This window comes from Heterocephalus glaber, unplaced genomic scaffold, assembly GCF_053883595.1.
Source record: "Heterocephalus glaber isolate CG9 unplaced genomic scaffold, H.glaber_assembly_v1.0 deba00001097, whole genome shotgun sequence".
Taxonomy (NCBI): domain Eukaryota; kingdom Metazoa; phylum Chordata; class Mammalia; order Rodentia; family Bathyergidae; genus Heterocephalus; species Heterocephalus glaber.
In genome coordinates, this window is record NW_028258191.1 from 1502816 (window position 1) to 1527692 (window position 24877).

A 24877-nucleotide genomic window follows, 5' to 3' on the forward strand; every position below is an offset into this window, starting at 1 on the left:
CAGTTCAGTTGGTTCAGGTGGCTGAGTATCAGAGTGTTCCATCTCATTTCCCTTTGGGGTTGCTGTAGGTGATCTGAAAGTCTGGTTTTGAGACTTATTTACATGTTTTCTCATTTCGACTGGGGGTGCAGGTGGTGATGTTGGCATCTGCATGGCTCACCTCCTCTGAGCTGGGAGAAGTGGGACAGGTGCCGGGAGCGGTGGTAGGGATGGTGGCCTGGAAGCCCCTTCCTTTGGGCTGGGAGCAGCAGGACAGAAGGCAGCCCAAAAGCCCTTTCCTCTGGGCTGGGAGCTTTGGGAGGGATGGTGGCTAGGAAGCCCCTTCCTCTGTACCAGGGGCAGTGGGACGGCGGCTCAGAAGCCCCTACCTCTGGGCCAGGAGTGGTGGGAGGGATGGTGGCTGGGAGGCCCCTTCCTCTGGGCTGGGAGCAGCAGGACAGAAGGTGGCCCAAAAGCGCTTTCCTCTGGGCTGGGAGCAGCGGGAGGGATGGTGGCCGAGAAGCCCCTTCTTCTGGACCTCATACTTAAATCTTAGTTTTGCTTCACCTCTAACATTCATTTGGTCACAAAATATGTCATTTCTTCCTCTCCCTCTTGAACTGGTCTTTCTCTGCTTCAGGCTGCTCTCTTTTCCTTTCTTCATAATGCCACCAGAGTAACCTTTGTGAAATTCGGCATAACTCTTTGACATTCTCGTGCCTGAAAATCTTTGCAAGGCTCCCTGTCTCTCCTAGGCTGAAGTCTACAATACTATGCACAGCTTTTGAATGTAAAGTTGTATAATTCAAAGCTTTTAGAAATTTTTCTATATGTCTTTTTCTTCCCTTCTTAGGTATTTTCTGGAATATCTAAGAGGACAGTGCTCCTAACTGGACTGGAACACATTCGGATGGATGAAGAGACTGTGGAGGATTTGGTTAGCATTCACTTTCAACGGGAGAAGAACGGGGGTGGAGAAGTAGAAGTTGTAAAATGTTCCCTTGGTCAGCCACACACAGCATATTTTGAAGAATAGACTGATGGAATCATACGAAAATTATAGCTTTTGAGTCAAATTACTGTAAACATTTGGCAAAATGAATACCCCTTTCTTTAAAAAATGGTCACTTCTTTAGTGTCCATTTAGTCTTAGATACAAAATATATTTCCAAGTTTTGAATTCTTCTTTGTTTCAAACTCTGCTGCATGTTTACAAATGCCTAAGTGCAAAGTGTTAAAAATGGATGTGTTTATAAATGAGGTGGATGGGTTCCATGTCTATTGAAATCAACTGTAAGTGAGCCCCTTGTCCCCCTGCCTGTCTGTGTTGGCTTATGCTGTCATGGTCATGTAGGCCAATTCCATTTTGGCTTCATGCCCACCAATATGTAGACTCGATGCTTAGTCCTTTCCAAAAGAAACACTAAGAAATTTGTGATTTCTGTAGACTTTACCGAAGATTTCAGGAACGATCATGTCCCTCTCTGTGTAACATTTCACTTTACAGTCCAAGGTTCTCTGAGCTCATTGTGGTCTTTTTCTTGAACTCTCCTTCATTCAGAATACCAAGTGCCCCTTGATTGCTTCCAAGCTACCCAACCCCACCTCCACATGGAGTTTGTAAGAACCAGTAATTTCCTTCTTTTATGGGGTCGATGGAAAGAAACAATATAAGACTGAAAAGCATGAATACGGAGAGAACTATATATAAAGTTAGTGGTTTATCACTGATCAGATTTAGGTGCTGGGGAATGCCTTGAGACATAATATGGTTCCTGCTCTCTAGGGGCTTAAAGTTTTGTTGGAGAGAGACCCAGTTTATTAACATTTTGCTATTTTTAATGTGTAGAAACTATAAGGATAAAATTAAAGTTTCCAGGGCCCAGGGCTATAGATTAGCAGTACCTCACCTGCCTAGCAAGCACAGGGTTCTGAGTTTGAGTCCCGATACCCGCCCCCCCCCCAATTAGTTTCCTATTCAGAGATGGTAAATTCTTTTTTGATTAAAAAAAATTGTTTTGGATACTATTTGTTCTTACATAGTATGTTTTGTGAAAATCTGGAAACAGTTAAATCCATATTTAAATGATAGCAGCAATGAATGTTTTTAGAAAATATTCTAAACCTATCCAGTGCTTTCTGCCACCCAGCTCCCCCCTTCCGCCCTAAGATTCAACCTAGGGCTTCACACATGATAGGCAAATCCCTCACCACTGAGCTATATCCGTGCCCCGCTTCCTGCCCTTTTCCCAAAAAGGGAAAAGTTCCAGGGCCAGAGATGTAGCTCAGTGGTTCCGCCCCCTGCCTCTCAAGCACAAGGTCCTGAGTTTGATCCCCAGTACTAAAAAAAAGGGAAAAGTTTGGTTTTTGCTTCTGTTATTTTATTATTAGGTTTCAAATTTACTGTCAGAAGTATTCATTATTCTCATGTTTCTGTTACAAATGAGAGAGGGAGCCTAGACACCATATAATTTATAATAAATCTTTTACATTTACCATGACAAACCTTTTGTTCTGTGGAAAAGGTGCAACTTTTTAAAGCCCTCGAAAATATTAAGACAGTCTTAGTCTGTTTTCTGTTGCTATAAGAGGCTTATTTAGCTTGTAACACTGGGGGCTGGGAAGTCCAAAAACATGTCACTAGCATTTTGGCATGTGGTGTGGAAGGCCTTCTTCTTGTACCATAATGTGTATGTAGGACATCACATAGTAAAGCAAGCTTGCCAGAGAGCTTGCTTTTGTAACAAAGCTACTTCCATGATGATCCATTAATCTGTGAATCTATGAATTCATGAAAACATTAAGCATTTATGAAGAGCATAGCTATCATGACCCCGTCACTTCCCAAAGGCTTTACTTCCAAATGCCAATAATATGTGAATTTGGGGATTAAGTCTATAAAACGGGAATTTGGGGACACATTCAGACATAGCAAAGAAAACAAGTTTAAGGCACATTTTTAATTAACTGAGATAGCTTCACTAGCACAGAAAGAATTGTTTACAGACTGTGGCAAATTGCTCACCAGGAAAGTATTTTTTCTAATATTTAGGAAAAAATTTGAAACACTCACTTTTGTTTCTTTGGGAGCTGCCTTTAGGCAGTAAAATTGATAATTTCATTCAATTCCAAATTTTCATAATGGCTTTTGAAAAATGATTTATTTATTATGATGTTTTCTTTGGGTTCTGTGTTGGTCAGCTTTCCAACGTGGCAAAATACCTGAGAATAACAACCTAAAGGAGGAAAGGTTATTTGGGCTCATGGTTTCAGAGGTTTTGCTCCATGGTTGCCTGGATCCATTGTTTCTGGCCCTGAGGTGAGTGTATCACGGCAGAAGGGCATCGCGGGAGAAAGCTGTTCACCTTATGGTGTCCAGCAAAGAGTGGAGGAAGGAGGTGCCTGAGAAGAAGGGACTGGTGACAAGATACAGGTCCCAAGGACGTGGGTCCTTGGTCTACTCCCTTCAACTAGGATTGATGAGGTCAGAGTCCTTAGGGTCCAATCACTTCTTAAAGCCCCACCTCTGAACTGTGTTGCACTTGGGACAAAGTCTTCAACACATGACTCTTTGGGGGGACATTCGAGATCCACACTATAATAGGTTCCTTTCACCATTACACAAGAGCAGTCTGGCTGGATGTCTAACAGGGTCAGGGCTAGTTAGCACAGAACTTGGATGGGAGAGTGCCTGGGAATACTGAGTGCTGTAGGCTTTTGGTCTCCCTCTCCTTTCCTTTGCTTACAAAAAAGGAGGAGGAGGAGCAGAAGGAGAAGAAACAAAAAAATCAAGCAATGCTGAATTTTAGTGGTTTCATAGAGATCTGTCTTTGAAAACTTACAAAGGTACTGTATTGACTATGTAACAAATTGAATACTAATTAGAAGGCCTTAAAATGTGTGTCCAAGGTGAGATTGCTCTACTTAATGTGTGAAGGTGATACTGGATGATGGAATCTTTTGACCCAGAGAGGGCCAAACACTGTAGGCACTCACTTCTGCACAGACAAAGCTCACCTGCAGGTTGGGGAAGGGAGAGGCTTCATGGACTGGGGTTCTGGGTTGAAAGGAGCCAGCAGTTGGGGTCAGGAGTGCTTGGTAATTTCCACTGGTCAGGAGCATAGTTCCAAAAGATGTTTCTTCTTGGGATGGTTTTCGATTACTGGGTGGCCACGGTCAACTTGTCCAAGAAGCTGTTGAATTTTGTGTATCTGGTGCCCTAATTCTGTGAAAGACATCCTGGCCTTATGGGTCTGGATCCTGTTACAGAGCCAACAAATTTTAGATGCCTGGGCTTTAATGGCTTCTGTAGAAGCACAGGAGTAGAGGCAGAAAAGAGGGGAAAGAGAAAAAAACACATACGAGCTCTAATAGGCTAAGTTAATATGCATTATAGTCTTGAACTGAATTTCTTAAATGATAACCATGTCTATGCAGAGCCGAGTAGACTCTGACTCAAAGGTTAAGCAGCAAAGGGAACAGACAAGGATGAAGACAGAGATGCCAAGCCTTTTATTGGATTTTAGTCAACCATCAGACATCTGCAAGCCCAAGTAAAGAGACAGGGTTTTCAGTAAAAGTGGCTGTCAGGTTCCCCAGGAAGTGACCTAGGCAACTGTTATAACCTGGAAGTGGAAGGTAATTGGTCGGAGGGGCACCACCCTTAGAAGGGGTTAGTGCAGTTCTTGTGGGACTGGATTAGTTCCTGCAGGAATGAGTTGTTAGAGTTGGGAGTGTAACGTAGTGGGAAAGTGGCTGGCATGCATGACACCCTGGTTTGAGCTCCAGCACTGAAAAAAAAGGGAGGAAGAAGCTTTGTGTTTAATTGTGTTAAATTTCAGATTTTTTTTGGACATTCAAACAGCTACTTAGATATATGTCTGGAGATAAACTATAGATTTGGGAATTACATGTAGATCTACCTCATAGTTTAAAAATCTTCACAGCCTTGTGTCTTGGTGTACAATAAACAGCTTCATTCATTGACAAACTGAGTAGGTCTCAATTTTGTTTTTTAGACTTGCAACATACAATTAAAATTTCTGTATCATATGCTAGTACCACTTGTGCACTGTCACTTCAGATTCAGTTCTAAGGGAACTGCTAAGTCTAAGGATATGGGCAGTTTTGCATCTTTTACTTTACATTTTGATAGTATAAGGGTGAGAAGATGTGGTTTTTCTCTTAGCCATCATACGGGTCACGACCGATACTGTTAAAACACCATCAACAAAAACAACGTGAACAAGAGAAAAGCGACAAATTTGTTTTATCAAAGTTTTATGAGACATGGGAGCCTTCAGAAATGACCCAAAGATCCAGGGAAAACGAATTTTGTATTTAAATTCCATAAAGAATGGACAGAAATGGATAGAAATATGATTGTGCAAAAAGTTCGGATCTAAAGGTAACAGATGATCGGGGGAGGGCGCCCGGGAGGGCCTGTCAAGATTTTTCCCGGGTTCTCCGAGGAGCATTCTTTCCTCCTGGGTATGTGGCAGGAACCCTCTGATGTAAGAGCCTGCCAGGGAGAAGGGAGAAGGGGCAAAGTGACTTTTCTCGCTTTCATGGCTTTTTTGAGGGAGATGAGTTCTACTCTCATGACCCACTGCTGGGAAGAGAAATTCTAGTTTCTATGACTGGCTTGGGGTTAGAGGGCAGAGGTGGCGTCAGGAGACATCCCAGAAAGATCAGAGAGACTTTCTGCTTCTCAGGCTCTTCTCCCATCCTCCATGTGAAGTGCCCAGCGCCAAGGTGGCATGCAGGGGCCAAAAGTCTTAAGAAACTTCAGCACTGCTTGTAACAAGACCCCCCTCCCCCATAGGGTTAACAAGGGCCACTTTCATGCTTTGTAATTTTACCGATGTAAGGGTGGAAAAACTATTTCATGATTTCACCTTATATTTCTTCTTTTAGGGGTGGGATTGAACTTCCTATTTGCCATCAGTTTGCCTTTCTTCTCCATGTTCTCTTTGATTTAACTCTGAAGCTTGTTGTGTGTGTGGAGTCCCTGTGTCCCAGGGCCAGACTCGGGTTGGCACAGGCTGGGCGCACAGTGGCTCCTGGGCGGGCTGGGCAGGCGACCAGGGGGCGAGGAGACCCCGCCCCTGTGCGGGGCGACGTCGGAGTTGAAGGCGGAGAATCCAGGCTCCACCGAGCCCGCCCGGAGAGACGCGTCCCCCGGAGCCTCACCCGTTCCTGCGGGGGAGAACTCCCGCCTCTCCGCAGCGCCTTTTCCAAAGTTGCACGACCGCTGGGACGCAGGCGGCAGGCTGGGAGGGCCGCCCGGGCAGGCTCGCTGCAGCAGGAACAGAAAACTAACCGAAAGCAGAACAGCGGCCGGCCGCCTCTTCCCGCCGCCGAGCTCGCTGGGTCTGGGCCCCGCCGGCCGCCGCGGGCGCCCCCTCGCCATGGCAAGTGGCTTCCGTCGGGTCGGGGCCGGAAGGGCGCGGGGCCCCGGCGCCGGGCGGGGCGACGCGCAGGCCGGCGACCGAGAGCGCGGCTCGGGCTCCTGCGCGCCCCGCTCAGCCCGTAGGCGCCTGGGTCCGCGCCGGGCCGGGCCGGCCACCCGCGCACCACCGCCGCGCGGCCGGGACACAGCTTCCCGGCGAGGGGTCGCTTCCAGGAGGTGTTGGGCTTGACTCTTGGCTTCTCGCGACTTGGAACGAAAGTGGACAGATTATCCGGAAAGGGAAGCCACGGCTTCCTTTAGAAAAGGGGGTGAGAACAGTTTCTGAGCAAGAACTCAGTCAGGGAGGGACCCTAAGCCTCATTCCCCATCCCACCCCGCCTTTTTTTAAAGACAGGGTCTCCGGCAAGGTAGTTCAGACGGCCTTGAGCTCACTCTGTGGCCCAGGCTGGTCTTGAACTCACAGCGATCCTCCTGCCTCAGCCTTCGGAATGCAGAGACGCGCCGAGGTGTGCCAGCACACCTGGCCTGTTAAGTCTCTCTCCTAAGGCGAGCTAAAAAATTATGTTTGGTCGTCATAATTCTTTCTCAAGAGACATAAAGAGCCCTGTGTTTTCACAGCTGTCCTGGCTTGGAAGAACAGTTAGGAGATTGAAGATTTAGCCGTGCAAGTGCGTGTATTTCCTCCATCAAGCACTTGAAAGCTGTGGCAGAGCCTGTAACTTCTGCTTTGAAATCCTAGAGTCCTGGAATTGCAAAAGCTGTTAGTTGCGAGACATTTATCTGGTGAGAGTAAAGGCAAGGTCAGTTAGAATAATTCATTTTGAGAAAAGAAATATAAACAAATACAGTGAGGAAATCTTCTCCTTAGAGTTTTCCTTAATGAATAAGTTTTTCTTTGTGACTTTTTGCTTTCTGATACCGTGGCCGAAGGTATTTTAAATTATAACATTGATACGGGGAAAATGCCACCCTCTAAGTACCTCTGCTAAAATGCTGCTCTCGTTTTAAAGGCCTTGAAAGGACTGTTTCCAGGATGTCGCTTCCTGATTGTGGATATTAGTAATCCTCACTGTTCATAACTGATGTCAGTAAAATTATGTTAGCCATACCTTCTCAAACGTGAAGGAAAGTTAAGGAAGAATACTGGCAGGTAATTTAAATAATTTATTAGATGATTCCTAAAAATTAGGGCGTTCTGACTGAGTGTGGTGGTACATGTCTGTCATCTCAGCCCTCGGGCAGGAGGATCACTGTGAGTTCCAGGCCAGCCTGGGCTACGCAGAGAGTTTGAGGCCACCTGAACTCCATAGTGAGACCCTCTCTTAAAAAAAAAAAAAAATACAATGAAAAACTTTAAAAACACTTAAAATGTGGGTAATATTGCACAATTCTCTATAATATAAAAAGTTATTCTTTCTTGTCTTTTTTCTCAACTTCTCTTACCTGTGCTTTTATTCCTTTTTTTTTTTGGTACTGAGGATCGAACTTGAGACCTTGCGCTTATGAGGCAGGCGGTGGAACCACTGAGCTAAATCCCTGGCCGCTGCCTTTATTCTTACAGTAACAGGGTTGAATATTTCCATTTTATTTTATAACTGTTGTTCAAGTATTTTGTATTTTGAAGACCTAGAAAGTTCAGTCTAAAAGATAAAAGCCAATAATAGTGCACTGTAAACAGAATTCTGTTTATAGCAAGGTCTGATTGTATACTGTGATTACTTTTTCTCCTTTTGGTCCAATGTCATGTGTAGTTTTCCTTTTCTACTTAGAATAAAATGTTTCCAGCAGCACAGCCGGGTAAGTATTTGCTTTTTTTCTTTCTCTCCCTTCTTCCTTTCTTCCTCCCTTCTTCCCTCTCTTCCCTCTCTTCTTCCTTTCCTCCTCCTTCCCTCTGTTCTCTACTTCTTTCCCTCCCCACCTGTCGTCTTCCCTTCCTCTCTATGACCCCTCCCATAATTTACTCAAAATTATGCCACACTTCTGTTTGCTTATAATCCTTAGGGTGAAGCACCTTCAAATGCCAGAAAACTGGGGAGAACTTAGTCCGGGTGCCCACAACAGCAGACCAAGTTCCCTCTTTCTCTGGAGGGCCCGTTCAGACCTTTTAAAGTGCAGTGATCTTCAGTGCTTGCCCTGAGGTTCTGTCTCAGCTGCCGTGTGTGCACAGGAGTCAGGGGCAGGGGCGCCAGGACAACAGTCACCTTTGTCTTAACAGCAGCCTCTCCCCTCGTAGGCTCGCCTCCCCCCTTCTGCTGTGCAGGTCGCACCTTCATCCTGCAGCTCGCTCTCTCTTTTTGGTACTGGGAATTGAACTCAGGACCTTGAGATTGTGAGGCAGATGAGGTGCCACTGAGCTAAATCCCCAGCCCGAATCCTGCAACTCTCTTGCTTATTCTAGGTTAGCATTTTTTTCTGTCTTAGCCTTCTGTATACTTCTGTGAATTTTTAGTCTTCCGGAAATTGTTGAATCTCCTGTACAGATTGCTCCCTTAACTGGGTTTCTTCCCCCTCCTCCCCTCCCCTCTTCCAACTCTCTTCTTCTTCCTCTTCTCCCCACTCCCTCCTTCCCTTGCTCTCTACCCTTTCCCCCTCCAGCCCCTCCCCTCCCCTCCCCTCCCCTCCACTTTCTTCTTTCTCCTTGGAGATCAGGTCTCGATATATTATCCAGCAATGGCTATATAGCCCAACCTGGCTTTGACCTTCTGCCTCAGCCTCCCAAAAGCCAGGATTAAAGGTCTGTGCCATTACACTTGGCTGGGTTTATTCTTTTGCATTCATTTTAAAGGGCTCATGGGATGGACAAGACACTGTGTGTGTTGAGTCTGTTTCTGGGCAGCTGGAAGTAGCGTGCTCATCCCCAGTGGAGTCCGACCTTAGGTGCAGTCTTCTAGACTGAGTGTCTTTGTGGTCTGTTAACTATCACTTGGGCCCATGAGACAAACTGTTCTCTCAGGCAGTTGAGACAGACTATGTCTGAATTTGGTGTAATCAGTTTGGACTAACTATAGGTCCACATCTCTCAATGGGATTGTGAGGCAAATGAAAACATTTGAGTAGAAACCCTTTAGGTAAATAATTCAAGAAATTTGAAGAGATTGAACCTAGGAAAGATCTGGTAGTTGGTACTCTGTGCAGCATGGTGGCAGGATCTGTAATAACATGTACAGTCTGATTGAATTTTACCTGATATGTATTGGACAGTGGGATTTAATCCATTGCAAGTTCCTTTTTTGGAAGAGTTTTATTTTTTGGTGATGACCTTTTCTTGATTCTCACAATGGATAAAGGGGATATATTTCTTATTGGCTTATGTACCTTGGACTCTGCAATCCGGAGAATATACAGCTATTTCCAGACTACCATGACACACTTTTTACATTTGTAAAATTTCTATCTCCTAATCTTTTCTTCTGTGACATTTTCTGTTATTTTCAGGCCTTTCTAAAATAAAGCATTAACCAATATTGTCCACTTTTTGAAAAAGGAGATGTTTTTATATTTGATTCTTGGGTTTGGCTAAAGTTTATGTTGCTGCTAATGTGAGACAAAGATCTACTCCTCCTTTCAACAAAATGCCTGTCATCTATATTGAACAAAACACCCTCTCTCCCTGGAAACTGACATCACCTTTATCAGTCTAATAGTTTTAAGTAGTTTCTCACTGATTCTCCTGATAGAGAAAAGTTTTAAAGTAAGTTTAGTAGATTAGCTATTAAAGTAGTTGTGGAAGCAAAATAGTGTATCCCTTTAAAGCTTGCCTTAGCCCATTGCTTTTGTTGTTTAAAGTGAAGGTTATATAGCTCCTTGTATTTGTAGCTCCACTATAGATAACATCTTAGCCCTGAAGATCAAAGTGGCAATCCCTGAACAAACCTGTGATATATGTGCCATAACAGTCATGTGTTTAGGACTATAATCAGTGACAGAAACCACCTGTGTTTAACCATTGAGCAGAAATTGGAACTTTATTTAACAAAGACCACTAGGTAGGAGATAATGACTAACAAAAGCATAAAAGGTGACTAACAAAGAACGTGGTGCATGGACACTAACCAGACCAGTTTCTGGAGGTCCTGCCTGCTTGCAAGTAAAACTTTTATTATTTTACCTGAATTCTGTGTCTCCATGCATTTCTTTCCGTGATTCTGGAACATTTGGTTCGCTGACTGGGAATTGGAAATGAAATAGCCCTTTTGGGCATTGGCCCAAACCCCACCAGAGGGAGCAGCTCTCTGTCTCCTTGAAAGGAAAGGTGTGCCCCTGGGACTAATTTCCTAGGCTCCCCAACAGGACACGGAGACCCGCTCACTGGTTGCGGATTGCCTGAACCCGAGATGGAGGATGACAGAAGGAGGGCTGCTGCTGTTGGTGTCTCATCTGTCTCTTTCCTTTGCTGGGTGAGAAACCCTGGGAAATCCCCTAGTTGTTAACTTTTGGTTTCGCTTTGGTCTCACTTTGTGGATTTGTATTTTGCAACTTTGGGCAAATACAGTGCAGGGGCCTGGTCACCCCTTGTGCTTTGCCATTTGGGGAGGTAGCTTCTTTTGTTTTGGTTATGATTGGGGGGCTCATCAGGAGGGAATGTGATAACTTCTGAAAAAATGTGTGAGAGAAAGAGTTCCGAATAGGAGAGTGTGTGGAATGAGCTGCAGAATAAGACAAAGGGAGGAGGCACTTGCACTTAAAGAATCCTCCCCGAGTCGTGGAATTTGTGTGTGGTCTGTGCCTCGATTCTGTGGTCACATTTAACAAAGGCACAACGGTGAGCTTATGCAACAGCCCATCTTAGCCAGAACGGACCTTAAAGTGACCTAAAGGCCCGCAGCCAGGCAGGTGAGCGAGTGATCCCCCCACCTTTGTTTATCTTGTGTCTCCATACAAGGGTACCCATACACACACCAACATGCTGATTGGCTGATTGTGGGGACAGAAACATCTCATCCTACTGTTTTGGAATGCATGCTTAAGAATTTTAAGAAAGGTTTTACTGTAAATTATGGTATTAAGATGAAACCCCCAAAACTTAGGACCTTTTGTGAGTAAGAATGGACCAGCTTGGCCAGCTAAGAGATCCCTAAATCAGGGTCTTGTCTGGTCCATCTGGGTAACAGTCACCGCCCCTGGATGGGAACATCCAGATCAATTTCCCTATATTTATTTATGGCTCAAATTGTGCCACAGAATACTTCCTTGGCTTTATATGTGCGCCCTTGAAGCAAAAAACAATATTCTGGTCCTCCGTCAGAAAGAGGATGATGCTGGAAAGAAACTGGTCCTTTCAGATATGGACTGAGAGAATTTAGACTTCCCCCTCCTTTTGTGTTGCTAAATCCACAGGTGCAGAGGAGGTGGGGACAAAGCATGAGAACTGCTTGACTTTAGTGCACCAGAGGGTGCGTGCCGTGGTCAGACTCAGAGAGGATCGAATAGGGCTTGAACTCAAATTGGAAAAAACTGAAAAGAAAAAATAAGTAATGGATTGAAAACAGCTAAGAAATCTCTGAAGAGCATAAAACAAAGCCAGAGAAAGTATAACTGTGCTCTGCTAGACATAAAGAAATTTTACAAGAGAAATCAAATTACAAATTTTAGATAATTGATAACTGTACCTGTGTTTCAGCTTGAGTTGATGTTTAATTAGTGTGCTTGAAATATTTTTGTACGTTGCAAATTCTTCAATTATAATTATAAGGTTAACTTGCTCTTTTCTGTACTTTATTGTTAAAAACTCAAGGTTACTACCATTCTATTGGCAGCCAACCAAATTTAAAGTGTAACAATCTGAGAACAATAAAAAGGACACTTTAAAATTTTAACAGCTAAAGACAAGTTTGTGATAAAAGGTCTGTAGTAAGTGAGGTAAAATATATTTTTGCATGTTTGTCTTGTTAGAAAGATAAAAAGAGATATACAAAACCAGAAGGCTTAGATATGTCAAAAGATGTGCAAAAGTGATTTATCAAGAAAATATGTATGTTTGTTTGTTGGTTTCAAGTTTGTTATGAAAGTTTAAATACATTTACATTGGTTGTCATCAAAGGGTTAGATTCTAAATATGTTACTATAATATGTGTACATTAGTCATCTTCAAAGGGTTTAAGAGCCAACAGGTTACAATATGACCTCCTCCTTTATAGTGAGTTAGAAGAAAACTGTTGGGAAAAGGCACAAATATGTCAGACTAAAGGTGTGATATTTGAGATTTGACTTAAAAAAAGGACAAAGGAGGCTAGGTCCAGAGAAAAAGAAAGTCATTTATTGTCTGCCAAGACCCCTCCAAAATGCTTCAATTATTTGATTCCATCATTGTTACCCATCCTCCTAATTGGGAGGACTGTAAAGAACTTTGTAGAACTTAGTTAACTTTTAAAGAAATGCAGAGAGTTTTAAGAGAAATTAAAAGGATCAATGCTCCTAGAATGCTGGCAGGCACACAAAATCCAGACACTTGGCATGAACAACAATTTCCAGTGAATGAGCAACCCAAATGAAACCCCAATACCCCAGGAGGCCAGGACAGCTTAAGCAATTATTGGATGGCCCTCCTGGTAGGAATAGGAGCTGTGAGTTAAAAGGCCTACAAATATGATTAAAGTGCTAGAAACACAGCAGGAGCCTGATGAGAGCCCTGAGATTTTATGAGCGGCTCTGTGAAGTTTACAGAATGTATACACCTTTTGATCCTGCTGTTCCTGATAACCATCAGTTAATCAATATGACTTTTGTGACCCAGTCAGCTCCAGATATTAGAAGGAAAATTCAAAAGCAAGAAACTTGGGAGGGTATGAATATTACACAATTGTTGCAATTGGCTAGTAGATGTGAACAGTCAGTGTGAGAGAAGGAATGAGTCAAAAGGGAAGATGAAAGAGATAAGAGCTAGGCCAAATACATGGCAGTGGCTATGGGAGCCAAGGCAGAGAAAGAAAAAGAAAGACAGGGAACAAATTCAGAAAGAAAGCAAAAGAAAGGTTTTAAACTTGAAGATTTAAAGTTTGACCAGTGTACATATTGTAAAGAGAAAGGACACTATAAGAATAAGTGCCCAAGGCTCAAGGAAAAGAAAAAGCAGGACTTGAAGGAAAGGAAGGATACTGGCACGTTGTTGCCTGTGATGGAAAACAGTGACTGACACAGACCGGGCTCAGTGCAGCTAGGCCCCCACGGGCCCATGGTCGATATAAAGATAAGGAGCCAAAATATCTCCTTTATGGTGGAGAGTGGAGCAGAACATTCAGTAGTAACAGCTCCAGTTGCCCCTCTGAGCAGAAAGCGCATCCAAGTAATCAGTGCCACTGGAATTTCAGAGAAGCACCAGTTCTGCTATGAAAGGACATGTAAAATTGGAGGACATAAAGTGAAATATGAATTCTTGTCTGTGCCAGAATGTCCTGTCTCCTTACTAGGAAGAGATTTATTGTCTAAATTGGGAGCTACAATAACTTTCACCCAAAGAGGAAATGCGTCTTTGCATTTAGATCCAGGAAAAGATCTCATCATGATGGTAACTACTAAAAGGCAGGATGAATGGCAGTGTTACAATGTGGATGATACTTACTAGGCTCCACAAGAATTAAAAACTATGTTTCCTGGAGTATGGGCAGAGGAATCGCCCCCAGGCTTATATAAGAATCATCCACCCATAGTTATAGGATTAAAAGACAATTTGACCCCCATTGCTGTAAAACAATATCTGATGTCCAGGAAAGCCCGAATTGGAATCAAGCTCCATATCATGAGATTAAAGGAATTTGGACTTATAAGAGAATGTAAGTCACTTTGGAACACCCCTTTGCTGTGGGTTTGAAAACCTGATGGGGACTATAGGCCAGTGCAAGATCCATGGGCTGTAAATGATGGAAGAGTAACACTTCACCCAGTGGTCCCTAACCCTTATACTTTGTTGGGTCTAATATCCCCAGAGGCAGCATGGTTTACTTGTTTGGAGTTAAAAGATGCCTTCTTTTGCCTTTGCATCACTCCCCTTAGTCAATCCATCATTGCATTTGAATGAGAGGATCCAAGTGATGGGAAAAAGACTCAGTCTACATGGACCAGATTACCACAGGGATTTAAAAACTCACCCACACTTTTTGGGGAAGCTCTAGCCAAGGATTTGCTTGCCTTCCCTGCAAAACAATATAGCTGTGTCCTACTGCAGTATGTGGATGACTTACTGTTATGCAGCCCAACCCAAGAATGGTGCTGGGAAGGCACCAAAACATTGTTGCTGCACTTATAAGAAACTGGATATAAGGTATCATGGAAGAAAGCCCAGATTTGTGTACAGCATGTTAAATATTTAGGATTTCAAATAACACAGGGCATGCATTACCTAGGAAATGAAAGAAAACCCCAAAGAAGCAGCTGAGAGAGTTTCTTCGGGTGGCAAGTTTCTGTAGAATTTGGATTCTGGGTTTTGTAGAAATCACTAAACCCCTTTATGAAGCCCTAAAGGGACAGGAGGAGAATCATCTGCATTGGACTGTAGAACAGGAGGGAGCTTTTAAGAAATTAAAATTGACTTTGGCAGCCACCCCAGCCCTACCAGATGTAAAGTGGCCTTTTAATATGTGACTGAGAAAAACCATGTGGCCCTTCAAGTCTTGACCCAAGAAGTAGGCCCATGGAACCAACTGGTGGCATATTTGTCTAAGAATTTAGATCCAGTAGCAAAAGGATGGCCTCCTTGTCTTCAGGTCTTAGCAGCTTCAGTTCTGTTGATTCAAGAAATAGACAAGCTGACTTTAGGTCAGGAACTGACTGTGCAGGTTCCACATATGGTCCTAGAACTGCTGAACACAAGGGGGCATTGTTGGCTCTCAAATAATCAGGTTACTCAGTATCAAGCCCTTCTTTGTGAGAACCACTCCTTGTGGTTTATTCCTGTAAAAGCTTTAAATCCTGCTACCTTTTTGCCCATGGAGGCAGGCCCTCCTGATCATGACTGCTTGAGTGTCACTGATGAGCTCTTTTCCAGCCACCCTAACTTGCAAATGACACCCTTGTCCGATGCTGACCTTGTTCTGTTCATGGATGTGAACAGCTTTGTGGAAGATGGGGTTCATCATGCTGGATATGCAGTAACCACAAAGGATAAGGTGATCCTAGCTGGGGCCCCTTCCTTTTGGCTGGTTGGCACAATGTGCTGAGCCCTGGGCACTCACACAGGCACTCCGATGGGCAAAGGGTAAAAAGGTAAATATATATATATATATATATATATATATATATATATATATATATATATATATTTGCTATGCATTTGCTCTATGGCATGATTCAGCAAACATGAGGTCTTCTCACAGCAGAAGGGAAGCAAATCAAAAATAGGAAATTGTACAGTTGCTAGAGCCAGTGTGGGAACCTAGTGAAGTCTCAGTAATACATTGTTCAGGACATCAGAAAGGCAAGGACTTCATTGCACAAGGTAACAATAAAGCTGATTCTAAAAGCCAAGAAAGACAGTACACTCAAAGCTCTGCTGTCACCACTCCAGAGGCTGGTGAGTCAATGCACTGCTGAAGAATGGGAGCACCAAGAAAGACAACCTGGCCACTGCTCTGAGTTTCTTTGTTTTCAAATTGTGGATGTTTAAGCCTAGTGATGAAAAGTTTGATGAACAATATGTAACTTTTAAAATGGTAAAATGTGAACCAGAGGGCTATCCTTTTATGATGCTCTTTGATGCCTGCCCAAAAGAACATTATGGGGGACCTGGGGTAACTTCTGACTGTGGGGAATATTCTAATGAGAAATTATATTGCAAAGAGAAAACACAAGTTTGGATCAATGGCTCCCTTGTTGGATGAGCCACTGGTAATTGTAACAATTGTAAACAAGGTCAATGTAATCCTATATCTATGTATATGCCAGCCCCATGGGATCCTATTTGGCTACAAGGAGTAATATATTTCATTCAGACAAGAAATTAGAAAAGATCTTGAGGAAATTTGAGATGCACTTCAGGCTTTAGAAACCCAACTAGATTCACTGGCCAATGTCATATTACAGAATAGGCATGCTCTCAATTTGCTAACAGCCTAGAAAGGAGGAACTTGCTTATTTCTTAGTGAAGAGTGTTGTTATTATGCTAATAAATCTGGTGTAGTACAAGAATCACTAGACAAACTGAAAGATTAGATCAAGGCTCTTGATGAGGAATTTGGTATAGGAGAGCCATCCTATGGGATTAATTTTACTTGGGCAGGATGAAAAACTTGGATAGGACCTCTTCTGATTCCCCTTCTCATTATAATATTAATATTAATGCTTGGTCCTTGTGTTATTCAATGGATTTCAAGACTTATACAGCAGCATATTGCTGCTGCTCAACACTATCAAATGCTAGTATTAAGGAATACAGATAAGTTAGATAGAACATTATGGATAGAAGATTTATCCCAAAGACAAAGGGAGGAATGATAGAGAAAAGTTTTAAAGTAAGTTTAGTAGATTAGCTATTAAAGTGGTTGTGGAAGCAAAATAGGTAGTGTATTCCTTTAAAAGCTTGCCATAGCCCATTGCTTTTGTTGTTTAAAGTGAAGGTTTTTAGCTCCTTTAATTTGTAGCTCCACTATAGATAACATCTTAGCTCTGAAGAACAAAGTGGCAATCTCTGAACAAACTTGTGATATATGTACTATAACTGTCATGTGTTTAGGACTATAATCAGTGACAGAAACCACCTGTGTTTAACCATTGAGCAGAAATTGGAACTTTATTTACTTAACAAAGACCACTAGGGATGAGATAATGACTAACAAAAGTATAAAAGGTGGCTAACAAAGAATGTGGTGCTCAGACACTAACCAGACCAGTTTCTGGAGGTTCCGCCTGCTTGCAAGTAAAACTTTTATTATTTTACCTGAATTCTGTGTCTCCATGCATTTCTTTCCATGATTCCGGAACACTCCTACAGGCATCAGCTTCCACTGTGAAGGAATGCAGAGCTTCTGAAAGAACAGTCATAGTTGCTGGTCTTCCTGTTGGCCTTTTCAGTGATCAACAATTGGCCACCTTGGTGAAGAATTACTTCCAGGGTATGAAGACTGAGGGTGGAGAAGTTGAAGATGTGATATATCCAACAAGGATCAAGGGAGTTGCATATGTAATGTTCAAAGAAAGAAAAGGTATTTCCAAGTCAGATTTTTGTAATCTTAGAAATATTTCTTCAATGAAATTAAAATTAGATTTGTTAAGCACATCTGCAATCCACACAGCTGCACATCTGGACTAGGAAGGCTGAGACAGGAGGATTTCCAAGAGTTTGAGGATAGTCTGGGGTACACAGTGAGTGCAGGGCCAGCCCGAACTATGTAGCAAGTCCCTGTCTCAAAAACAAAAACAAAAACACCAAAACATTACCTCTTGTTAAAATTATTCATAGGATTAGTATCATTTAAAATAGCTTTAATTATTCTAAGCTGCTCATAGCTGTACAGGTCTCTGTAATCTCAACTACCTAGTGAGTAGGTGGGCTGTGACAGAAGGATCAAAGTTGGAAGCTATCCTAGGTTACTTAGGGAGACCCTGTTACAAAATAAAATTAAAATACAAGGACTAGGTATGTAGATTAGTGGTGTAGTGTTGTTTGCCTAGCATGTGTGAAGTCCTGAATTCAATCTTGATCACCACCAAAAAGCAAAACAAAACTTTTGAATATAAAAGTGGCCAGTACTGTATTAGCAAGAATGTATGAAAATGGCCGACAAGTTTCTGAGGACTTCTTTTTTTCCCAATAGTTTGAATGTGTCGATAGGTTGAGATACAAGTGTTGCAGAAAACTTGTAAAAAGGAGAAAGAAATGAAAAAATCCCTACTTAAATGATAAATAATGATATTGGGAATTTTCAGGTGGCTTCAACAGTATAGCCATACTCCCTGCTTCTTTGCATTGAAACCATCAATCAAAAGTCTATTCTCACATAGTATCCATCTTATTATTGTTCAGGTGGAATTGAGAAATGTGGCTTGGATCTGAGAGCAGAGCCATTCTGCCCCCGCCCAGTGCTGACCTAGGGGAGGGCTTTGGGCCTGCCAGAGCATCCTCACTCCTTCCACCTCAGGCAGGAGTAGCCTTCTGTGCAGATTGGTGGCTGGTAGTGTAAATTGCCAGAAAAAGACCAGTCTCCATGCCAGCCTGTCATAGCAGATTCCACACTATGTGAGCAGAGGAGGAGACCTGGCTCCAGCTGGGGAAGACAGTGCAAAGAAAGATGCAGGAGACTGGGTGACCCGTACATGCGGCTGTCACCATTAGTTAAATTGTTCCTTCTCAGTGGGAATGACTGAGTTTGGTGAGGCTCAGCAGGTGGGCTCCTCATTATGTCTCTAAAGGGATGGTAGTGTTTTTTGGAAGTTAATATTTTATGTGTTGAATTGGCAACACAGAGGGAGAAAGGGCTCATTTCTTTTCTTTTTTGGTACTGGGGATTGAACTTGGGACCTTGTGCTTGTGAGGCAGGTGGTGGTACCACTGAGCTAAATCCCCTGCCCAGGGGTCACTTCTTAGAAAGGGCTCATTCCTTTATTCCCAAATATTTATTGAGTATGTATTATTTGCCAGGGACTACTCTAGGTATTGAGGATACAGCAATAAATGAGATAGGTAAAGTGTTTTCTTTCATGAAATGTACATCTATGGAGGATGACAGAAAAACGTACGTAATACGTTGGTGCTTTATATCTATTTATGCTTGTATATATACAGCAATGTATGAGTGTGATGAAAATGTATACAGAATAGTAGAGGGATCACATATGGCGGATGTTTTAGATAGAGTGGGTAAGAAAGCACTCTTTGTTTTGGAAGTGCTGGGTATCAAATCCAGGGCTCTACACGTGGCAGGTAAGTGCTCTACCAATGAGCCAAACCCCGGCACTGAAATACACTGTGTGGTTGATGTTTGAGCAGAGACTTGAATGAAGTAAGGAGTGATTCATGCAGATAAGGGGAAGAACATTCTAGGCCAAGTGAAGGACTGGGAAAAGTTCCACAAGGGTGAAGTATGCTGAGCATTTAGAATTACAGGGAGGAGGCTTCTGTAGCTGTAGCAGAATGAATAAGTGCAGAGTAAAGCTGTGGTGTGACTGGGAGCTGGGACCAGTCCATGTTAAGAAATTTAAGCATCAAGGCACAGTGTCTGGTTTTATCCTGGGTGAGTTGGAAGCTGTTGGAGGGCTCTGAGTAGAGGACTGAGAAGATGCCTTTTCTTAGGCAGTCTGGTAGCTGTGTGGAGACTAGGATCTCCTTGTCATTGCTGCCTTTGACTGGCTGTAGCCAGGCAGGTGATGATCACTGGTGGGCATTTGGGATTTGCTGGTGGATTAGATGTCATATTCTGAGACAGGGAACACTGGTGTAGAGCACATTCAGGAGGGGACAGTTAGCAATAATTGGGTTTTGGTCCTTGAGAAACCAATTCAGATAATGAAATAGAGTCAGGATTCTGCAAGCTATGCATGTAGAGATGGTATCTAAAGCCAAATTATTGACTTGTCCCTGGTGGTGAGTATAGGCTAACAAAGAAGCTTGAGGCCTGAGGTCTGGGGTATGTCAGTGTCCAGAGAGTGGAAACAGCTGGAGGGTAGGTGAAGGAGACTGAGCAGGTCAGTCAGCAAATTAGAAGGAAAACCAGGGCAGTGTCACACCCTAGACTCACCACAGTGAAGCTTCCTGTGACCAGAATTCATGGAATGGGGGATTTACTTTTTGTTTCTATTCACATATATACTTGTGTGTGGTTTAAAAAATATGATCAGGATCATATTAACTCAAAAGTAAACTTAAATGTGTTAAAGTACAAGGACAAAGTTATTTGAATGTAGAATTTAGAGAAAGAAAAAAACCCAGACTTTCTAAATGACCGAATTGAACACCTATATTTTAAATTAATTATTAGCATATTGTGTCACAAACACTTTTGATGCTAATGTCTCCATGTAGTTGCAAAGAGTGTCACCAGACAAAGGAAACACCATCTAGCAGTGAAGGCTGGACATGCTCAACTCACGGTCTCTCGCTTTAGCGAGAAGGTAAGGCGGGTGGCAGGTATGGTGGTGGGTCCGGGTTCCCTCTCTGCTGTGAAGTCTTTCTTGTGCAGGGAAACACAAAGCACTCTCACCCCATGACTTCTAGGAAAGAAGGTGCAAACTCTAACCTGGCTCAGTGTTTCAATGTTCAAGGCTAAACCTGTTTCGTGAAATTTTGCTTTTGTGTTTCTCTATGTCCCACTTGATCCCCTCAAAGTGACAGTGAGCTCTGTGCTGCCATGGATGATGTTAAGTACCTGCCTAAGGACTTGTTTGGGGGGGGAAACTAGATGAACATTAAAAAGGAGTTTGAAGATGCATGAAAGGTGGGAGAAAGAGGAAGCATTCTGTACTACAAACTTGTACTAATAAAGAAAATGATCTGAAAAAAAATTAAAATTCAGAGTACAGTGGACCCTTAACTTATGGTTCCCAAGGGCTTATGGTGACTCTCAGTTCCTGAGGGCTGGTTATAACTCAAGTTGCTTGTAAGTCAATAAGCTGAGATCTGGGTGTTTACCTGGGTACACAATATAGATAACAAGAGGCAGATGAATCTTCCAATAACCTAATTAACCCAAGCTGTCTGTATGTCAGGGTGGTTGTAATTTGAGGGTCTACTGTACCTGTACTGATTTATATGCTGTATTCTGTAGAAAGCACAGAGTTCTGTGCAACCATCCAAGGAACTTGAAACTGGAGGAGAAAGTGGGAGCTGACTCTACAGGTACCTCTGTCTGTACAGCAGAACAGACCAGTTTATACGTATGGGCTCTGTACCAGACTTTGTTGTAAAACACCATTTTAGGTCTAAAAAGCTTCTGTTTAGGAGAGGGGGTGCTAAGGGACAATGATCTACAAACTGAGCAGCGTGGGATTCTTGCATAGGCTGCTCAGGTGCAAGAAGCCAAAATCTGTATGTGGCTATCAGAGTCTGATTTAGGACAACTGCTGCAGAGTCAGGAAAATGTCAGAAAAAGCATATGTGTTGTCTGCTTCATCAGGGATTGCTGTTTTAATTACTTTTTTTTTTAAACTTTAGGTCTTCAACTCTGTAAAGGCTACCCTTGATCTTTCTGTTTTTCGAAGTCGAATTGTACTAGAAAGCTTGATAATGGACCTGAAAAAGAAAATCCCGAATTTAAGCTTCAGTTCTTTGGAACTCAGTGGAACAATCACCGTGGAAGGATCATTTCTGGCTATCAAGAAGCTCAGCGAGTCTTTGCTATCAAAAGCAAGTTCTGTGTTAGAAAAAAGCACAAATTTTATCAGTGAAGGAAGAAAGTGGAGTAGACAAAGCTTCAAAAGGAGTCTGCAGAGAAGTGATAACTTGGTGGAAACACTGCAGACCTCAGTTCCTGAGACCTCTAGGAGGGGAGAAGTGCTTGTGCTTGACACAGATGTTTTCCTTTACCTGAAACATAAGTGTGGAGTTTATGAAACCAGACTCAACCAATACCATATTCTAAGTCAGGAGAGGGTAGATGGTGAAGTCACCACCATTTGTCTGAAAAATGCTCAAGTTGGTTCTCAGCCAAGCAATGTACAACATATGAGAGAACTCATCGAGGGATTGTCCCAGGCTCTTTCCTTTGAGCTCAGAAAAGAGTCTTTCATTTTTGGAGAAAAGAAAAATATCACAAAAAGAAATATTGAATGGGCCTGTGAACAACTACATTCAAGATTCAGTAAGGTTCTGATTAATTTTTATAGGACACACATTGACATTATAGGATCCTCTTCTGATGTATACCAATTTAAAAATGAAGTTATGAAATTAATAGGGCAAAAGGTTAGTTAATAAAATCTCAGTCGTAGTAATGATAGTAGTTGCTTCCTCTTATTGAGTGGTGACTGTGCCATGCATAATGCTAGCTTGATGAACATTGTCTCATTTCAGCCTAACTGACCATCTTTTATTGTGAGCATGACTATCTTTATGTTGCAGAGGAAGAAACTAGGACTTAGAGAAGTTAGAAATCTTGTCCAAAGTTATTCATCTGACAAGGGTTAATTAAAGCTGGGGTTTAACCCAGTCTAATTAACTACAAAGATAGTATTTAAATAAAACTTTGGAAAAAAACTCACTAAAATTTGAAGAAATCTTATTTTCTCTGCAACTCCAAATTATTAGAAAAAGATAGCCTTGACTTTAATATATAAGCATTTTGGATGATTATTATTATGCCATTGGTAATTTCATAACATTTGCAAAATTTGTGTTCATTCTACATAGAATTAGAATGTTGGCAAAAATCACTTGCATTTTTGATACTACTTATTTAGCCTATGTGCTTACCTAAAAATGTTAGCTCTTCTGTTATAATTTGAGAACTCTTGAAAGAAATCTATAGAGTTGCTATAACATGCTCCTTCTATAATGGGGTTACATCCAGATAGGCTCAGATAGGCTTTGTTTTTTTTGTTTTTTGTACTGAGAATTGAACTCAGGACCTCGCACTTGTGAGGCAGGTGGTGGAACCACTGAACTAAATCCCTGACAGGCTTTGTAAGCTGAAAATATTTTAAATTAAAAATGTGTTTAGTACATGTAACTTACTGAATGTCCTAGGTTAGCAACACAGCCCACCATAAAATATGGGCTGTTTATCCTTGTGGTCAAGTGGCTGACAGAGCCGAGACTCCTGCCACTGCTCAGTGTCATGAGAGACACAGCACATTCGTAGCCTGGGTAAAGATCAGAATACCAAATTTAAAGTATAGTTTCTACTGCAATATACATGCAGTAGAAACTATACTTTATTGCTTTTGCACCATTATAAACTCAGAAATTCATAGAAAAATTGAATTGTAAGTTGACTAATAGTCAAGCCAAGGGGCATCTGTGTTCTTAACATTGTGCATTTATTCAAATACTGTTACTATAGCAATGCAATTTGAAAACAAGGAAAATAGAAAAAAACTCACAATAATTTACATCAAAATCTATGCTTGGAATTTAGCTTCAGATTAAACTGATTTTAAGTATGTGAGGTACTCCAGAGTTCTCCCTAGTTTAATAAATACTGTAATTTATTTGGCCTCTCTGCTTATAGAAAATGCTAGTTCTCCTGTTATAATTATGAGAACTTTTGAAAGAAATCTATCTCAAGTAAACATATATGATTATGATTAACTGAATTGTTTGTGTCAGTAGAAAAGCATATGACAAACCTGTCTGTTGCATTCAGTTTTCCTAGCTACCTAAAACTAAAATATGTAAATAATTTCTATTTCCATTTCCTTAAATAGTGTATTTCTGACCCCAAAAACACAAGCAACGAAAGCAGAAATTGACTAATGGTCTTATATCAAACTTAAACACTTCGTGCATCAAAGGATCTGATCAGCAGAGTAAAAATAGAGCTGTTTCATTCAGGTCAAGCTGCTATTACAGGAATCTCACTGGGTGACTGAAGCAGCAGACGTTTATTTATCACAGTTCTGGAGGCTGGAAGTCTTGAGAGGAAGGTTCAGCCAGGACTGGGTCATGGTGAGGGCCCTGTTCCTGGAGAAGGCTAGAGAAAGGAAAGGAGAAGGGGAGCTTTCTCCTGCTACTAATTCTGAGAAGGCAACTAATCCTATCATAAAGGCTCTTCCCTATTGACTTAGTTACCTCCCCAGGTTTCCGCATAGGAATCGTGGGAACCCACAGACATTTGGTCCATGATATTGTTTCCCTGACTCCAAAATTCATGTCCTTCTCAAGTGCCCCCATACATCCATTCCATCCCTACTGTAAGACTGAACAACAGTTACTCCATCTTTGTAATAGGGCCCCAACTTTTTGTTTCTGTTACGGATCAACAGGTAGACATCGAGTTCCAGGGATGTGCTTGTTGTTGTGCCAGGAAGGTCTGTTGTGTGCGTAGTGTTCCGTCATGCTCTCCCAACTCCATATCTGAATATGTTATCTTAAGGACAATCTGTAAAAGGTCTGTTTTATCTCTCTCCTCCGCTTTTGTATTTCTGCTTGCCAACTTCCCCTGAGACCCCCTATAAAAACAGCTTCGGACTCTGAGCCAGTTGCCTCTCTAAGCTACTTTGCTTTGGGAGTGCCATCTGGCCAGACTAATAAAGGTCTGTTTTACTTTCCAACTTGTCTGGTGTGTTCCTTCCCGGGTGTTCTTCACTGCAGCCAGCTCCTCAGAGCATTTGGTAAGGCCCTCGGTCTTACACAACAGCCCCAGACATCATGTCTAATAAAGTCTAACATCTAAAGCTTCATCTGAATCAGGTGTGAGTGAGACTCAAGTACAATTCAGTCTGGCAAAATTCCTGTTCTAAAAGGGAGGAAAAGAAGAGAAGGAAGAGCCAAACAGGTTCAAACTTGGCAAGGCAAACTGCGTGAGATCTTAAAGCTAGAAAATAATTTTCAGTTTATTCCTCTGTGCTTCAGGCCTCCTGGGGCCACCACATACAAACAACCCTTCACCAAAGAGCAAACTTGGC

The 24877-nt window shown here is 42.2% G+C and overlaps 3 protein-coding genes across 3 annotated transcripts in view; 2 read left to right on the plus strand and 1 right to left on the minus strand.

The window, feature by feature from the left end:
- Window positions 1-4983, plus strand: part of Nmi (N-myc and STAT interactor) — a 33603-nt gene extending 28620 nt beyond the window's left edge. The window contains exon 8 of the mRNA XM_087210049.1: window positions 833-4983. Within this exon, the coding sequence (XP_087066175.1) occupies window positions 833-1015 (183 nt within the window). The 3' untranslated portion in view covers window positions 1016-4983. The remainder of the gene's footprint in view (window positions 1-832) is intronic.
- Window positions 4984-5296: 313 nt separating this feature from the next.
- On the minus strand, window positions 5297-6658 carry LOC147828422 (uncharacterized). The gene is made up of 2 exons (XM_087210050.1): window positions 5877-6658; window positions 5297-5500 (listed from the first exon to the last, which is right to left on the minus strand). Exon 1 carries the CDS (start codon window positions 6389-6391, stop codon window positions 5957-5959), a length of 435 nt encoding a protein of 144 aa, XP_087066176.1. The 5' UTR covers window positions 6392-6658; the 3' UTR covers window positions 5297-5500; window positions 5877-5956.
- Rbm43 (RNA binding motif protein 43) lies at window positions 6658-24523 on the plus strand. Its single transcript, XM_004870004.3, has 4 exons — window positions 6658-10788; window positions 17313-17523; window positions 20340-20428; window positions 21468-24523. Exons 1-4 carry the CDS (start codon window positions 10726-10728, stop codon window positions 22224-22226), a joined length of 1122 nt encoding a protein of 373 aa, XP_004870061.1. The 5' UTR covers window positions 6658-10725; the 3' UTR covers window positions 22227-24523.
- The last annotated feature ends 354 nt before the right edge of the window (window positions 24524-24877 follow it).

Coding starts and splice junctions, on each gene's coding strand:
- LOC147828422 (XM_087210050.1), bottom strand. CDS start 6,391: ATGGCGAGGGGGCGCCCGCGGCGGCCGGCGGGGCCCAGACCCAGCGAG.
- Rbm43 (XM_004870004.3), top strand. CDS start 10,726: ATGGAGGATGACAGAAGGAGGGCTGCTGCTGTTGGTGTCTCATCTGTC. Junction 17,524..20,339: donor AATGTTCAAAGAAAGAAAAG/GTATTTCCAAGT, acceptor GTCTCCATGTAG/TTGCAAAGAGTGTCACCAGA. Junction 20,429..21,467: donor TCTCTCGCTTTAGCGAGAAG/GTAAGGCGGGTG, acceptor TTTAAACTTTAG/GTCTTCAACTCTGTAAAGGC.